This window comes from Meles meles, chromosome 9 (assembly GCF_922984935.1).
Source record: "Meles meles chromosome 9, mMelMel3.1 paternal haplotype, whole genome shotgun sequence".
NCBI classification, from domain to species: Eukaryota; Metazoa; Chordata; class Mammalia; order Carnivora; family Mustelidae; genus Meles; species Meles meles.
The window spans coordinates 27,027,910-27,046,018 of record NC_060074.1 but is presented as its reverse complement, the minus strand read 5'-3'; the positions used below and the strand labels follow the sequence as shown (position 1 = coordinate 27,046,018).

At 46.7% G+C, this 18,109-nt stretch overlaps 1 protein-coding gene across 1 annotated transcript in view; it reads left to right on the top strand.

Annotated features, from left to right (window-relative positions):
- The window catches only part of MARCHF4 (membrane associated ring-CH-type finger 4), a 104,673-nt gene that overhangs the window by 78,374 nt on the left and 8,190 nt on the right, over positions 1–18,109 (top strand). The window contains exons 2-3 of the mRNA XM_046018118.1: positions 1,138–1,293; positions 6,527–6,719. Coding sequence (XP_045874074.1) covers positions 1,138–1,293; positions 6,527–6,719 — 349 coding nt within the window. The remainder of the gene's footprint in view (positions 1–1,137; positions 1,294–6,526; positions 6,720–18,109) is intronic.

Genomic DNA, 18,109 nt, shown 5'->3' with positions numbered 1-18,109 from the left:
GAGTAAGTCAGAAGGAAGCCCAGGTTGGGGGAGGTGGGTGGGCCCAACTGCTTAAATCTCTAGGAAAGTAAATGAAGGAGTTGGGTCAGTTGGATTTAGCAAGCACAAACCATGGACTCTGAGCTGGGAGGGGGAAAGACAACACAGAGGAGACAGAGGGCAAAGGGAGGGGAGAGAGAAAGGAAAGGGGTTGTGAAGGCTCATGGAGGCACTTCAGGCCACCGTGTCAGGTCTGGCAGGAAGCCAAAGCCCACCAGCTTCAGTCATGGCCATGGACATGTTGTCACAGGGTATACAGGAGGCTAAGCCCATCTCTGTGATCCACTCACGCCATCTAGCTGGGCCGGGTCCTCTGTCTCTCTGCTTCCAGACCTGTCCAGACTAGGCTTCGCATCCACTCCCAGGCAGGCCCCAAGTTCATGCCTGCAGGGATACACATCCCACCTCTTAGGTACCTGGGTTCAGCCCTGCCCCCACCTGTTAAGCTTTTGCCAACCAGGGACTCAGGGCAGGAGGCTTCACAGAGGGACTGGGGTCTCCATGTGCTGGCCTGCAGGGGAGTACAAAGGCTCCAAACTTGGACCAAATGATGCTCACAATATATTTAGAAGACTTGCTTTTGTTGTTGACATTTCACTATTGGGAGACTTTACATAAAAACTGTCACCCAGATTCCCTCGTGTACAGTGGGATGGAGCTAATGGTGGCTGTCCCTTTAACTTGGGGTCTGGGCCTTAGATTGGCCCCCGTCCCTACTAGCTGCCTTGTGTCACTTGCATGGTCTTTCTGGCTCTGAGCGCATCAGAGTTTGAGACCCCTTTACAGAGAAGTCCATCAGGCTGACAGGGGGCTTTGGGTGGCAGAGGGCTTCCATAAAAATCGACCCACTCATTTCACAGGCACCCTAGGACTTGGGCAGCACCCAATGGGAGCCAAGGCACCAAAATGCTAGTTGAGTGCTCTGAAGCTGCCTGACTCCCCTGTTCCCCGTGGATTCTGGTGCTTCCCACCAAAGCCAGTGACCAGTTTAAGTGGAGTGGTCTGTCCAACCCCAGTGGCCCAAACCATCACTTCAGCCGCCACCCACCTGCCAGACTTGAGATCCAGAACTCATCGCCTTCTGCCTCTCTCCTGCAGGGGGAGCTGCTGAGCCCGTGCCGCTGTGATGGCTCAGTCAAGTGCACGCACCAGCCCTGCCTCATCAAGTGGATCAGCGAGCGGGGCTGCTGGAGCTGTGAGCTATGCTACTACAAGTACCACGTCATTGCCATAAGCACAAAAAATCCTCTGCAGGTATGACTGGGGTGGGAGAATGGTTTCTCTAGCGTGGAGAAAAGGAACAAGATGGGCTAGGTGGGCATGATTGCAGTGGCATGCGGGTAGATGGGATGAGAGAGCTCTTGTGTTTTCTCCAAAGGGATGGGGCAGAGACAGAAGGAAGATTTAGAAGGAAAGAGGTGTGGAGAAGTAGATGGTAGACAAGATCAGTGAGCTAAGGGATGGATGGATGAGTGGATGGATGGATGGATGGATGGATGGATGTAAGGGTGGGTGGCTGGATGGATGGAAGATGGATGGAGGGATGGAAGGATGGATGGATGGATGGGTATAAGGGTGGGTGGATGGATGGATAGATGGAAGCAGAAAGGAAAGAAAGAAGGGTGGAGAGGCAGGGAGGAAAATAAAAGAAAGAGGGCAGATGAGAGTAGGATGGAAAAAAGATGAAGGGTGAGAGGTGTGGGCGAAAGACTGAGGGAAAGCTAAGAGAGGAAAAAGCAGAAATAAGGAGCAGACTCAGTGGCCCATCTCAGACTTTAAGGTGCATCCAGTTCACCTGGAATCTTGCTAAAATGCAGACTGTGACCCAGGAGTCCAGGGCTGGGCCTTAGATTCTATGTTCCTAAACACCTCTGGGTGATGCTGATGCTCCTGGCCCACAGACCACACTCCTTGTGACGGGGGCCAGAGAAAAATGGAGAAGAGACAGGAGAGGGAGTCAGCCAGAAACAGAATGGAAGGAAGAAGGAAAAGGAGGGACTGAGAAGGGGCTACCATCGGAGGCAAGGGAAGAGCGGCCAGGCTGGGGCAGGTCTGTCACACGGATTCCAGGGATTGGGACAGGGCTGTACCCCCTTCCTTCCCCACCCTCCGGCCCTACCCTGACACATCCCTCATCCCGAGCGCCGCTGGTGGGCCCTACTCTGCCTCGTAAATCCTCCAAACCCAAGGGCTCTGCCTGCGGGCGGTGCACCCGCATATAGAGAGCACTTTGCTTCTGAAAATACCTGCACCTATGCGGGGTCAGCCGATTAGGTTGCCCCATAATCAATGAGCCGCCACACCAGTGGCCTGGCACAGTTGCTTCGCGCCTCCTTTTCTTGGGGGGAGGAGAAGAGTGGATTCTGCCGACCCAGGAGGGCGGGGTTGTGGTGTGACTGTGGGGCTGGAGGTTCCTGTGCAGGGGTAGCCAGAAGCCTGGAGCCAGGAATGACTCTGCGCGTGTGTGTGTGTGTGTGTGTGTGTGTGTGTGTGTGTGTGTGTGTGCGCGCGCGCGCGCGCGTGCCTAGAACATGCCTGTGGGCCAGCAGGGGGCGTCACTTCTGGAAGGAGGCCTTAAAACTCCCAGGCACCTCAGAGGGAGGGTCAGATTGAGAGGGGCCTCTCCAGGGGCTGGTCCCATCTTCCATCATTCATTTCAAATCTCCAAGTGTCTTAAAGTAGCAGGTTGTGAGACTGCTGATTCCATGACCTCTGGGCTGCGTTCGCTCTCTTCGCAGCTCTTTGGAGACTTGGAAAAGTGTCAGAGTCTGGATCCACAGGCCCACCCCAAAATAACCTCTTGGCTCATAAACAGGCACCAGACCTTGACTCATAAAATGAAAAACCACTTAGGGATCATCCCCCCCATCCCCGGGAGTAAAAAAAAGAAAGAAAAAAGAAAAGGTTATTCTGATCTCTTAAGTATGGTGAGCAAATGGCCGTGTTGACAACACTGATTCATGAATTTAAGTGACTAACATGCTTTTCGCTGTGAGTTTCTAAGCTCTGGGGACTCCCTCTGATTCTGTTGCTCCTGGAAATGCATGATGTGTGCTCAGTAACTGCCACTGCACTTTTCCGGATAGCACCAGAAGAAGGAAGTAGTTTGGCCTAGTGGCAGTGTTGTGTGGTTGTGGTCCAGATTGTCCCAGCTGTGTGTCCTGGGCTTCTCAGGCCCAGGCAAGAGTGTGATGGCTGCTGTGGAGCAGTTCGTGCTCCTACAGCCAGCGGAAGCACCTACCGTCAGGGACGCAGCAGGGGGGCCCTCCTGCAAGCAAGTGGCTCCATGGCTGAGTGGGGGGCCATGGGGGGGGCACCAGGGTGACAAGTCTTTGCTGTCAGAGCAGGGGCACTTCACCCATGTCTCAGGTCCTCCAACACATGGGCCAAGCCCCATACAAAGTTGTGAGAAATAGCACTCGCCATGGTACATTATCTCAGTGACAATCCGCAAGTTTCAGTTTCTAGCAGAAAAGCCATGGAGAAAGGAATCTCGGGTTGGCCTTGGGGCTTTCTGGATGCTCCTCACCCTCTCTCTGCTACAACTGAACTAAAGTTATATTAACAAACATTTAGTCGTGCTCCCTGGGGGCGAGTCACTCTAAGTCTTCACATATATTATCTCATTTAATACTGAAAACAACCTAGGGCTGTGGGCACTGTTCTTCCCAGTTCACAGATGAAACAGTGGAGGGACAATTTGCTCACAGTTACCTTGGTGGGGTGGGCTTGCACAGAGGGGTCTGACTCCTCTGACCTTTGGTGCATAGGCATGGCTTGGCTGAAGGCATTGGGGATGTCCCACCTAAAAAAAAGAAAAAAGAAAAAAAAAAGGAATACCCCATCTGGAAATGTGTCACTGTGTTTTTGTTCAAACATACTGAAGAGTGGAAATGACAGCTGCTCATCCCCTTCAAGGAATTCTTTCATTCAACCTCACAGTACTCTAGGGAGTGAGAAAGGCCAGTTGTTTCCATTTTTATGAAAGGGAAAACTGACAGTCCTTATGACTTACTGACTTCTCCTAGGTGACACTTTGTAAGCTGCAATAGAGCTCAGCCAGAACAGGGTCCTGACCCCTTCCTTGCTCAGTGCCCCTTCCTGGAGTCGAAAGATACAGCCGGTTTGGTGCTGCAGTGCGGGGGGGATACTGGGATTGGAACCTCCTTAGGAATACTGGAATCATGATATTGGGATCAGAACCTTGTTAGGAATGAAGCCCCAGTGTTGGGGGTAGCAGAATCTCTGGAGCTCCTCTCCCCTTCCCAGCCTCCCTTGGAGGTCTCAGAGCTGTCTTTTTCTCTCGCTCTTTGCAGCTCTGTTCCCCACTTGTTTCCTAGAGGTTCCCATGGGACAGACAGGAGGAGAGCCTGTCTACAGCACCCCACCCTGTTCCCTTCTCATCATGCTTTAGACCGTGGTCGGTGACTGAGGTTCTACAATTCATTGGGGGACCAGGCATTAGGATGGCTTTAGGGACTAAGGCAATTTCTGTGCCTCTATATTTGGGGGGTTTGAAGTCTGGAGCAGGAGAAAGTGAAGGTTATTGATGACTCAGTGGTCAAAACAAAAAGCTTCATCAGGAACCCTCTTCACAGACAGAGAGGCAGGCTCTGGAGGAATCATTTGTGGTCTAGTATTTAAGAGGAGTCTGTAGGATCAGACCATCTTCTGGAAAATTCCTTTGCTCTGTGTAGCCCCAGTGTGGAGGAAGCAGTGGAAAATTGAAAGGCCTAATTACCTGTGATAGGATACTATCTGTACAATTAAAGGTAAAGGCTGATGTCCTACATCTAGAACAGCAAGTGAAATGTATTCCAATGGTTACCCTTCCTTAGGAGCTGCTGGTCAGTCCTCCTGGAGCCAGAATGAGTGCTTGCATCCATGCCATTTGGTGTGGAAGAAGGACTCACTGTTGGCAGATGGAATGTTGTCTGATTTTTCTGGGGAGTTCAGGCTGAAACGCCTGCTGGGGGTGTTCTCTGGGCTTTACACAAATCCCGACAATCACAAGATGGTACTGCACTCCAGCTTCCCAAATGGGATCCTGTTACTTCCCTTTTTAAAACTGTTCCATAGCATCCTATTTACTCATAGGACACAGCCAAAATTCTGTGCATATTCTTCAAGATTCTACATGGTCTTCTCTTCTTATTTTTCCAGCTGTCTCACCCCACACTCCCTTTTGCTCTCTCTGCTCCACCCTCTCTGGTCTTCTTCCAGGTTTCCATACTCACTATATATATATATATATATATATATATATATATATATATACATTTTCCACCACCGGACCTTTGCACATGCTTTCTGCTCTACCTAGAGAACTCTTCCCTCCTCTCTTTGCCTGAACTCCTCCTCAACACAAGCATTGCTTCTTCTGACAAGTCGAATCTGCCTATCAAAGGCTGTCATAGTTCTATGTACCTCCATCACTTATGCCGGATGAACTATAGCTGTAAATACATTATTTGATCATCTGTGTTCCTTAGACTATAAATTCTATCAGGACAGAAATCTTATATGTTTTTGCTTACTGTTTTATCTCCAGTACCTAGCAGAGTACATATTTGTTGAGTGAAAGCATGAATAAATCCCGAACTAAAATCCAACTCCAGGCACATTTAGGCCTGTGCTACTGAGGCCAGCCATAGAATCATAGAATTTCAGAGTTAAAGCCCACCCACACCCCAGCCTTCAATCCATCCATCAATACTGCTGTTAGCATAGTGCTTTCGGGGCGCCTGGGTGGCTCAGTGGTTTAGGCCACTGCCTTCGGCTCGGGTCGTGGTCTCAGGGTCCTGGGATCAAGTCCCGCATCGGGCTCTCTGCTCGGCGGGGGGCCTGCTTCCCTCTCATTCTCTCTGCTTGCCTCTCTGCCTACTTGTGATCTCTCTCTGTCAAATGAATAAATAAAATCTTTAAAAAAAAAAATGAAATCTCAGCATTCACAGATAGTAAAGCATACTGTTCTTCTTCTCTTTCCCCCACATCCTGTGTCCTCTCCTTGTCTGTTGAATTGGTAATCACTAGCATTTACATTAAATGACATGCCAGGTGTTGTTGTAGAAAATAAGTAAAAAAAAAAAAAAAAAAAAAAAAAGGCCTGTGCCCTATTAGTGTGAAAATAAACAGTGTTGCTCTGAAAAGAATATTCTGGGCCCCAGAATACCACCTCACTGGCCTATACTTTCACTTCGTCTGCATCACAATCAATCATAAAGGCCTTCCTTCCCAGCCACGGCTGCCCAGGACCCCCTCCCTACAATAACTTTTGGCCATTTGGTGGGATACCAGTTTCCTCCATATTGAAAGGGGAACATAAAACTCAGAATGTTGGAACAAGAGCCATTGTGAAAAAGCCTTGTATTAAATCTAAAACCTGAGGTAAGAGGTTGTGACAGCAGAAGGAAGAGGGATGGGAATGGGGTGGAAATGGGGTAGGGGCATCCAAGCAACAGCTAACCTGTCCTTGTCTTCTTTGCAGTGGCAGGCCATCTCTCTGACGGTCATAGAGAAGGTTCAGATTGCAGCCGCCATCTTGGGTTCCCTCTTCCTCATCGCCAGTATCTCTTGGCTTATCTGGTCAACCTTCAGTCCCTCAGCAAAATGGCAACGCCAAGACCTCCTCTTCCAGATCTGCTATGGGATGTACGGATTCATGGATGTGGTGTGCATAGGTGGGTCTGGGAGCTTGTCTCTATGGGAAGTGGAGAGCCATATGCTGGTGAGCTAGACAAATCTCTCAGGATCCCTCTCTCTGAAATGTCGAAGCACAAGGCTTGAGAGCTGTAAGCTCAGTAGGAGCCAACACTTAGATTTGAGGTGTCGGGGAGGGTGGGGGGAGGAGGCAGACCAAAGATGAAGATCTAAATCTTTCCCAAGCAAATCTGTTCTTGCCCAGTTGAAGATGAGGATAAGGAGGCTTGCCTCTAAGGAGACTTGAGAAAGGTCAGTTGGTCAGTCTGTCTGCCTCACACGGAATGTGGAAGCTCTCCTCTCTGTTGTGTTCTCCATGGCTGCCAAGCCATGACAAGGGATGACTATACATTTAATCCATTCACGTCCCAGCAAAATGCCCAGAAACAGCCATCATGATATCGGTCCCTCCCCCCTTTTCTTCAGTTTTCCATGAGCTGATCACAATGCCCCAGATTTCTCTTGTCTGGTGGTTTTCAAACTTTATATAGTCCCAATGTTCCACACACAGCTTCAGGAACCAATTTGGGAGTGGGCAATGGAATGCAGCACAGACAGGCTCCAAATCTTCACCCTTGTTTCACCTTGAGTATTGGTACTTTTATCCACTTACATACATTTCTGTTCTAAATAACTCTTCGGTGTTTGAGAAAAAAAGTTGGAAACCCTCCACTTTAATTCCTGCCTGTTCCCTTACACCAGTCCCAAATCTGTGTTCCTTCCTCTTCTACTAAGTTAGGTTGATTGATAGAGGCCTGGGTCTTTTTGTTCTTCCACACAAATGCTTTTGGTTTTCAACTCTGGTGCTGTCATTCAAGTGACTGAGGTCCTGGTTTTCTCTCAGGGACATGAAGCACTGGTCATTCAGCCTAACCTGGAAGTCTCAGGTTGTCCCCTAGGCCATGATGCTGCTAGCATCGAAGTTCCACAGTTGTGTTCTCTGGGCTTTGGTTTGTATATTGTATCAAATATGCCACACTGCTCTGTTTGGCAGGGAAACATCTAATAGCTAGAATTTGGCTGGGAGGATGCTATGAGTTTCTTTGGGATTCTTTCTTTAATATCAGCGTCAGAGAGGCCTGGAGACTCACATGCTGATTATAGCAACCAGAGACCAGTGATGGTGGCACTTGGATACTTGTCTTAGCTTCTCGCTCCCTCTCTCTGCTAGCTAAACCAATATATCCACCCTGAGTTCAACAGCCTTTTTAAAAACATCCTTTTATGGCACCTGGACAGATGGCCCAGGTTTGGAGGACTGTGGAAGAGAGGACTGTGAATGGAGAGGAATTTGACTTTGAGCATTTCTAATTTAGTTCCCCCTCCACCAAAATCCCTTCCTACCCCACTGAGGCATGGGTGGTGGCTGCCAGAAACCAGGTGTGTCTCCATATGGAAGTGTACAGCTCTGGCATGAAGGAGGGGAGCAGTGGAGGGCCTGGAGGAGCCTCTCCAGCTGCCCTTCATTCTCCTTCAGGCAGGCTTTTGACTGGTCCTGATGTGTGCTTCGACAAGACTTGCTTTCCTGTCATGTGTGTATCAGTCAGCTTTGGCTGCAGTAATAGGCAACTCCAGCACTGCAGTGCCTCACGACAATAGGCATGTATTTCCCGTGACTAGGCCTGCATGATGGCTGTGGCTCAGCTTCTGACTAAGCATTGGGTTCCAACCCTCTCTGAGTGGCTCCTCATGCTGGGGCCCAGGCTAAAGGGGCAGGGACTGCTGGGGTATACCCTTCTAGCTAGGTACAAGAGCACAGGAGGACTGGGGGAAACCTGCAGGGCCTCTCGAAGCTTCTGCTCAATACTGGTTTACTGTCCCCTCCACAGCCCATGGGCCAAAGCAAGTCATCAAAGAGTCCAACATCAGCGTGGGGGTGGGTGAGGGAAGCATATTCCTCCTCCCTTGAAGGGAACATGGGAGGGAAAGAGGAGCATAAATACCACCTGCCATGCAGGGCTTCATAGATTTGAAGACTGAGATGAATGATTGTAGAAGAGATCATGGGATCAACCCATACAACTCCCGTTTTGAAGTTGAGAGAACTGGGGCTCAGAGAAAGGAAGTGATCTGCTCAGGATTGCTCAGCTGGGAATAGAAGCAAGGTCTCCTGATTGGTGGTCCAGTGCTCTTTCCATTATCTTCTTGCATCGGACAGTAGGAGTCTTCAGTGTCCCTTATGGAACATATGCAGATGCTATCTGCAACTTTGAGTGCACCTAAGCCCACTTTTAGGAAGAGTCCTCACAAACAGACCTGCTCCCTGTGGGTCTGAGTCACCTAGCACCCCTGCTTGGGCCTTCCTGGCACCCTGGTCTCTCCTGCTCATAGTGTCTCCCTCTGAGTAGGGCTCCACAGAACCATCTCTCCTCTTGGTTCCTCTCCATCTGCCTCCCTCCTGTCCATTTCTTTTCTTTTCTTTTTTTAATAATTGTTTTATTTTTTTATAAACACATAATGTGTTATTAGCCCCAGGGGTTCAGGTCTGTGAATCACCAGGTTTATACACTTCACAGCACTCACCATAGCACATACCCACCCCAATGTCCATAACCCCACAACCTTCTCCCTCCCCCCCTCCCCCCAGCAACCCTCAGTTTGTTTTGTGACATTAAGAGTCTCTTATGGTTTGTCTCCCTCCCTCCAACCCATTTCTATCTCTCAAATTCTTTTTTTTCTTTCTCTTCATATATACATGGCACTCAGTCACCCAATTTCTGGAAGAGGGACAGTAAGCTAAATATTGAGAGTTTTCATTTCTTCCAAGCTTTTAGGAAAACATAATTTCCCAGGATGCAAAGCCACACCATGATCTGTCCATTCTGCTCTGACAAGCCAGTGACTGCCTGGAGATAGCCATTGGACAAGAGGGGGCTGCATAGGGATCATAAGTGCTTTGAGTGCCATCCCAAAGTGGTCAGATATATTTATATGTAGACTAGCTCACCTTTAAAGAGTTTAGACTGCACTATCATTTTGTTGATTATAAGTGGAGCTAATTCAGTTGTCAGACCATTTCCCCAGGGGCAATAATTTTCTTCCCATTTTTCTAGATGGGGAAATTGATACTGAAGGATTTGTCTTAGGCTGACTCAGGCAGCAGAGCAGGACTCTCATTTCAGTGTTTTTCTAGGAGAGGTTGTCTGTAGGAGAAAATTCTAGGAGACAAAATGAAAAAGAGAGTAATATATGATCTAAAGAAGAGAGCGAAAGATGGTGGACAGAGTTGAAATGCACAAACAGATTCTTGGGATGGTTGTGTTGATGATGATTTTGATATTGGTGATGATAATCAGTAGTGATGCTGGTGGTTTCAAGGGTAAAGTTTACTAGTCCTTAATTACCTACCTTACTTAACCTCTCATCTGTAGTATTCTGGCCAGTTGGGGGAAAATACTCAGTACTACATAAGTGGTTATAAAGTATCAGCCTCTTAGGGGCTCCCTGGTAGGGATAGTCAGGTGGAGCCTGGAATGTCCACCAGCGGTGTATTTATTTTTAGCCTCAACTAGACACCTAGACTCACAGAACTACGGGAGAGTACACTTGGCACTAGGTTCACTTAGAGGAATTTAGGACGGGAGCCACAGCCTCCACAAGGCAGTTGCAGCTTAGTTCTACAGGTGAGTCCTTGCTGCACTCCATATCCTAGTCCAGACCTCATCTCTCAGCACTCAGATGATAGCTCAGGAAGAAGGAGATGAGAGCCACAATACCACCTTGACAATAATTACCCACAAAAGTCATATGCAGTTACCAGTGTCCCTGTACTCAGGGACACCCAAACTACAGCCTCCTACCAGGCATTCATAGTAAAGCAGCCACCAATCAGGGGTTACCTTCACCCTAGGGAATGTTGTAAACACAGCTGACACTCCACCTTCCTCAGAATTCCAGGGAAACAAGCCAGAATGGCAACTCGGGCTCTAGTTTGTTTTGAGAGAAGGAGCAAGTATGCCATCATCTCTATCCTACCACCTCCTGCCTCTACCCATGAATCTTGACTTCTTGACACACAAACCTGTTTCACTGAACCAATGCAAGACTGAGGAGCTGGAACGTGGAAGGATACTGGGTAGGTAAGCCAGAAGGAAGCTCAATGTGGTCTTCTTAGTGCACAAAAATGAACAACATGGACAAGAGAGTCAGAGGGCGGCACCTCTATTACTATAAAGGGGGTCATCAGTTCTAAAACTCAGTCAATTAGCTTATTCCTATGGGAAAAGGGACATTTCCCATCCAGAGCTTCTAAGAAAGTAGAAGAAGATGATGTGACAGAGTGGACAGAGGAAGAGATGATTCCGTACCAGAAAGTAGATGGAAGTGATAATGGGAGAGGTGAGTATTCTCAAGAAATGTTGGTTGAACAAAAAGTTGAATGAAAAAATCCATACCCATAGACCCAAGGTCCTTGGATGGATGGAACAATTCAGTACTTGGATAGAAATTTACCATCCGAAGAAGGAAAATGAGTCTAGTCCTAGAAAAATGAGTGCTAGCTCCAAAGGCTGAGTAAGAAAGGAATAGGACCATCTGTTAAAATGAGTCTTTGGACTTTCTCTGTTTTTCAGACACCAAGAACAGTTTATCTATTCCCTAAGACTGTTAAATGGCCTCAGACAGTAAAGAATCTGAGTAAACATGAAATCTATAGCTTTAAGTAATCCTTAAAAATAGACTTAGCTTTGATCAGAGCAGTCTTCTAAGGGAAGACTCATAAGAATGGAAAGGACATAAAGAGACACTCCATTGGGTGCCAACACCAGCTGGGCAGATATTCTCTGCCATGATGCCAAGAAAATGCAGAGCATGGGACATGGTCACCTTGCTGCCCAGGAAACCACATTGGCTCCAGCCATGGCTATGTCCACCTGGCTGATGTGCAGTGAAGTGCCTTTGGTTCTCACGAAAGAATTTTGCCTAGGATGGGTGCCAGGAATGTCTGGGTTCTCTGCTGGATGCAGCTTGGGTCCAGGGTTGTGGACAAGGCCTCTAGACTTGGTTATATCAGAAGGTTGTCCGTTCTGGGAGACAAGCTTTCCCTACAGATTAAACATCTCTTGAGTAAAGTTCTAACTTCTAGACCAATCCATGTCACTGTGAAGACTAAAACTAAGTTACTGTGGACAGAACAAACCACCAAACCCCTGCAAGGGCAGAGAAGAGTTGAGAAAGGGCACAGTCTCCCTAAAAGATGATCAGGGTAAGTATTATGATCCATATTTAACAGGTGAGGAAAGGCTTAAAGTAATTGTGCTCAAGGTCACATAGCTAAACAAATGACAGAGCTGAGAATTAGACCAAAAATCTTGGACTCCAATTCCAGGGCGCTTTCTACAGCATATTTTATCTCTGACTGCTCTGTGAAATTGTAAATGCAGAGCTTGGATGGGGAGGCATGTTGAAGGGAAATTGTTCCAGTAATACCTTGACCCATAGGGTAATGGCTGAGCCATAAGAAATTTAGTAAGCCCTAGCTGCTCCTGTCCTTTATTCAGGTTCTTGGAGTTTAGCCATTGTTGCACTTCCCTTTTGATCAGTGCTATTCTGACACCAACTAAGTGAGAGGCTTAAGAAATTGAGGTAAGGAGCACCTGGGTGTCTCAGTCAGTTAAGCAAATGCCTTCGGCTCAGGTCATGATCTCAGGATCCTGAGATGGAGCCCAAGTCAGGCTCCCTGCTCAGCGGGGAGTCTGCTTCTCCCTCCCCCTCTGTGCTCTCTCTTTCTCTCTCTAATAAATAAATAAATTCCTAAAAAAAAAAAAAACAGAAATTGAAGTGAAATTTGGGTGGTTTGTCTCCTTGTGAGATACTCTGGTGGAAGGAACTTAGGGCAGGGGAAGCTACATCTCTTGGTTAACATGAATTTAGGGAACCCATTCATCACTAAAAAATATTGTTTGAAAGGGCACTCCCAATAAGATAGTCACTTGCTCTCAAGGATCTTACATTTCACTGGGAAGGCAGACAAGTTAATCATTTATCATTTGTCATTTATGAGTCAGAAAGTCCTCAGGATGGTCATGTTCATTCACTCAGTAGAATTTCCTGGCCAAATGTTTTGTTCCGGAAACTAGGGAACTTTAAAAAAGTAATGAACAAGACATGGTTTTTGCCTCAAGGGGCTCCCAGTCTACAAATAAAGTACAGCACAGTGGCAGCCACTATAACATACAGAGAAATATGGAACAGAGCAGAGAACAATTAACCCCCCTTTGGAGGGGTCCGGCAAGGCTTTTTGAAGGAAGGAACTCTATTCTTCAGCTATTTTTCAAAAAGATAGGGCAAAGTTTGTCCAAAAGAGAGGAAAAGAACATTCTAAGCAGAAAGACTAGCATGTATAGAGGCACAGACTTGAGAGAGCCAGGGACCCTTGGGAGACTCCGAGCAGGTGTGTATGGCTCAGCGTCGAGCCAGAGTGAGAAGGTGTGTAATGGGCCATAGGGATGTGGAGGTTGGCAGAAGCCAAATCCCACAGTGTCATGAATCATGGGCTAAGTTGCTCAGACTTCACCCTGTTGGTGACAGGGAGGCATTGGTAAGATTTTACACTGGAAAGAAGTGTGGTCAGATGTATGTGTGCTTTAAAGAGGTAACTCAGGCAATGGTGGGGAGGATGGACCAGAGCTGGAAAGACTAGAGGTAGGGAGGGGCCAGTGGGAAAGGGAAAGAAGTACCAAACAGCACAGTGGGAAGAAGTGTAATGGCATGACCTTGAGAAGCACTTAGGATGTGGATGAGGTAAGACTGTATGAACTTCTCTGAAGCAAGTAGGAACCCCAGGGTCTGGCTTGAATGGGGATACCACAGCTGAGCACGAGAATGGGGTTGGTGATGGGAGAAGCAAAGGGGAACCAAAGGTAAGTCTTTGGCAAAAGCATCAAATGAAAAGTCCATCACAAGCCTAAAATCCAGGCAGTGAGGTAAGAGGCAGTTCCTAACCAAACAGTTTGCCATAGAAGAGAAGTAAGAGACAGGGAGTACATTATGGGCTGCAAAGAGGGGAAGGCATTGCCAGGAAGGCGTCTCTGTGGGGGTAGAAAGAAGGAAAGGGCATTTTACGGCTTCCTGTGGATAGAGGAAGATTTGAGGGCACTGGATCAGTTCTGAAGAGGATCGGTGACTAATGGGAAGAGGGGGGAGGAAAGTAAGGAAAGGTTTCTGCAGGCAGGTGGATAATAAAACTGTAGGAAGTTGGATAATAAATAAAACACGGGTTTAGGGGTCAACAATAAGAGGTGGGTAAAGCTGTGGGTTTTGACAAGATAACTTAGAAGGAACATTCAAAGAGTAGGTGGATAAGGATGGAGACCTGGAGAACATTATACACTTAAGAGATGGATGCAGAGAATGAGAAAAGGAAGGGAATGAGTCACAAAAGCCAGGGTGGTGGGTTTCTGGAGCAGCAGGAGTATGCTACATAAGGGTCTGGACCCCATGTTGCTCAGTTTCTTACTAACCTTGGGACCTTGAGTGATTTGTGTAACCACTCTCTGGTTCCCTTCTCTCATCTGTGAAATAGGCTAATAATACCATCTTCAGAGCATTGCTGAGAGAATTGAATACGATGGCGTATGGGAAGGAGCAGGCATCATAAATGTCAGTGACGAGGCTGGGGGGCACTTGATCTGGATAGATCCCCCTTGGAGTAGGCACTCAATAAAAGTTTGTGAAAATTGTTAAAACCAGAAACCAGTCACAGCCTAGAAAGCCTGACCCCGTGTCCTCACATAACTGAGAGTCTGCTGTTATATGGAGCAGTGCCTCTTCTTGAAGGTTTTTAGTTCCCTCACCCATGTCCCCTCAATAAGAAGATCTGATTACATAGAATGTCCTCCTGCCACCTGGCTCCTCTTCCGTCACCTCTAACGACGCTGTCTGCCCCAGCAGAAAAGCTGACAGAGCCTCCCAGCAAACAAATGGGACAGTCTCTGCTCCAGTGGGTCATTATTAGGATTTAACAAGAGCAAATTAATTAAGGTCTTTGGCACCAAAAACATTTTTTTTTCACTCCACAGACTCAAGAGATTGGCCACCAAAAAGTCAAATCTGCAAAAATGAGGACCTCATCCTTCTCATGTTTATTTTTTCACTTGTGAGTGGGATGTGGTCAGGGAGAAGAAGGAGAACATTTCTGAGATTGTTCCAAATCTTTAAAACAGTGGAATATGGTAATTTGCAAAATTATAGAAAATCTTTTGTTAAAGCTTCTTCGGTCTGCTGTTCATTGAAGTTCTTTCCTATAATTTAGAGATACTTGGTGTCTGCCCTCTGATATCATGAAATTCAAATTCTAATTTATAGTAAATGGGCAAAGGGTGAGGGTGGCAGGACCACAAAAACATGATTTTTCAAACTTAATTTTTAAAAATATTTTATTTATTTATTTGACAAAGAGAGAGATCACAAATAGGCAGAGAGAGGGGGAAGCAGGCTCCCTGCCGAGCAGAGAGCCTGATGCGGGGCTCGATCCCAGGACCCTGAGACCATGACCTGAGCTGAAGGCAGAGGCTTAACCCACTGAGGCACCTAGGTGCCCCAAACTTAATTTTAATTCATGTTAACTAAAAAACACCTGGTAGAAATATTCCTTCTTTTCTTTCTTCCCTTGGGTTAGAAATGACCCCATCTGTCAATCCTTTTAATTCCCTGATTAATAAACTGAAAATATAGAGAAGACAGCCTGGTACCCCCGAAGAGACTTGAAAGTAGAAAATCTAGGTCTGAAGACTAGATTCTCCATGACTTCTGTGACCTTGGGAAAGTTGCTTCTTCCTATTATAGTTCAGTTAAGTCATCTATAAAATGAGACGGTTGAACCTGGTAACTTGCAGGGTACTTCCAGGTCTGACATTTGAGGATTTTGAAGTCAATTCCATTATAAGAGAATGTCATAATTCTCAGAGGTTGACCACTGTGGTGGTGGGGGGATTCCCAATCATGTTCGGCTAGACCAAACAACTGATAAGTCTCAGCCATGTAAATGGGCAAGATGATGTTCAGTCCGGGTTCCATTAAATGCATATGGCCTCTCCAACTCTCCAGAGTAACTGTTAACTCATATTCCACCCATGCCCTCCCTTCCCCGACCGGGGCTTCCTATGCAATGCCCCCTCTCTTCACTGCTGAGCTGCTGACTGCTCGGTAAATGCAGATGACTGATTTAGAAGCAGACACACCAAATGAGCCCTGCCCCCCTCAAAGGAGACCCCTTGGGAGGCAATTCATTTACTCCAGTGTGCCAATGGGGCTCAAAGTAGTGTAGGGACACCTGTTGGGAACTGTCTTCTGTGCCTATAGCACAGTCATGGGAACAGCTTCAGGAGTGGCATGTCCGTCTGTTGACAGTGGGTCTATGGTTAGGAAAAGAACCTAATCTGGTAATACAGTTCAGGGATTACATGAAACATGCCATTGAACCCAAAGCTGCTTTCCTCTGTGACCTCTACCCTAGCACATGTATTTTAGAGTAATCCAACAGATATATATAATTTCAGTGGTTAATGCAGTAGAAGTTCCTGATCAGTGGAAGTTCTCCTCCACACAGAGACTCAGGGACCCAGGCTCCTTCCATTCTGTGACTACTGTCCCCTAGGTTTTTGAATCTTTAATTTCCAGTGAATAGAAATTAAAATCAAGGATGGATAAAGCACACACATACACACACACAACCTACACACACTTTCCCCCTCATTACCCATACCCATGAGCCTGACTCATGCTCACATGTAGTCTTGGTCACCCCGCTTCCCATGGGTACAAAGTGCTGAAATGTCATTCCTTCTCTGTGGCAACTCTGTACTAAGGAAGAGAAGAGTTGGGTTTTGGTGGACAGTCAGTCATGTCTGTCACAGGCTATGTCTTTGAGAAATTTCCAGAGAAACTCTGCACTAGGACAGCCTAAGAAAGAATACCCAGCTCCAAGGGTAGTCTTTCTTTTTTTTAAGATTTTATTTATTTATTTGACAGAGAGAGAGAGAGAAAATACATGCAGGGGGAGAGGGAGAGGCAGGCTCCCTACTGAGCAGGGACACCGATGTGGGGCTTGATCCCAGGACCATGAGATCATGACCTGAGCTGAGGGCAAATGCTTAACCAACTGAGCCACCCAGGCACCTCTCAGGGGTAGTCTTTGAAAATCCTGGGATTTTGAACTATTTTTAATTATAGAATTCCAGCACATTTGCTTAAATAAACTACTTTTGTAACTTTAACATAACTTCTTTAAGATGAAGTCATATTATTTCATAATATGATAATAAAATAATAATTAAAATTTACTATTGATTATGTACCAAATGTTAAAAGTGTTTTATGTGCATTATCTTATTTACTCCCTACGAACTTATATGTAGGTATTATTAAAATGCCCATTTTCCTGATAAAAATAATAAAGGCTAAGAGGTAAATCACCCAAGGTCATACAACTAGAACCTAGTTTCATCTGATTTCAAAGCCCATATCCTTAACCACTCTAACACGGTAACACACACAAAAGACATCTCATTGTGAACTGAAATAGAAATTGTATACTCATACATAGAGACCATAAAAAATTATCCCCATAACTTCTCTCTCAGGGAGCCCATGACCTGGAACATAGAGGAGGAAGGAGCCTAGACACATGGCACTATTCTGTTTCAGATGAACCTAAGTTTATTTCCCATTACATGTCCCATTAATGTACATTACATGTGTGTCTTTGAACAACACCTAAGCCTCTCTGAGCTCAGTTTCCTCTTCTGTCGAGTGGAGATAATACTACCTACCTACTGGAATTTCTGTGAGATGTAGACTATATTTGCAAAGCCCTTTTAGCGTGACAAAACATGGCAAGCATTCCATAAGTACTGACTATCATCGCCATCACCGTCATCACCATGACCTTCATCACCATCATCCAGAGTGGCTGAGAAATGCAATTCTGTCTGTATCTTTCCAGATAGTGATAGCTCTGAGCTTTTAGATAACCCCCACAGAAAAAACCCCACAGGTTCTTGGGACATAGCTTCACACACACACACTTCCAGGAATGGATCCCTCGCTTATACCAATGCAGGGATACTTGGGGCCCCAGGAATATTTTTCTTCCCTACCCAGTCCTACTGAGTTGGGCTCATTCAGTTCAAGGAGTCTCAGCGCTCTTATGATTTTCCTGCTAAGGTCTTCTCAAGGGTCTCCGCAGTGCCTTGAGTGGGCAGAGGGATCGGGATGGTCCTGGCTCTGATGTGATTAGAGACATCCTGTCCAGCTTTACCAAGGTCAACCAGTCCAGCAAGGACCCTGCTGGGAAGGGAATTCAAATAGAAGTGACCTCCAAGGGGACAGCCCCTCCCTGGACATGGACGAGGCATCAACAGGATAGAAACAC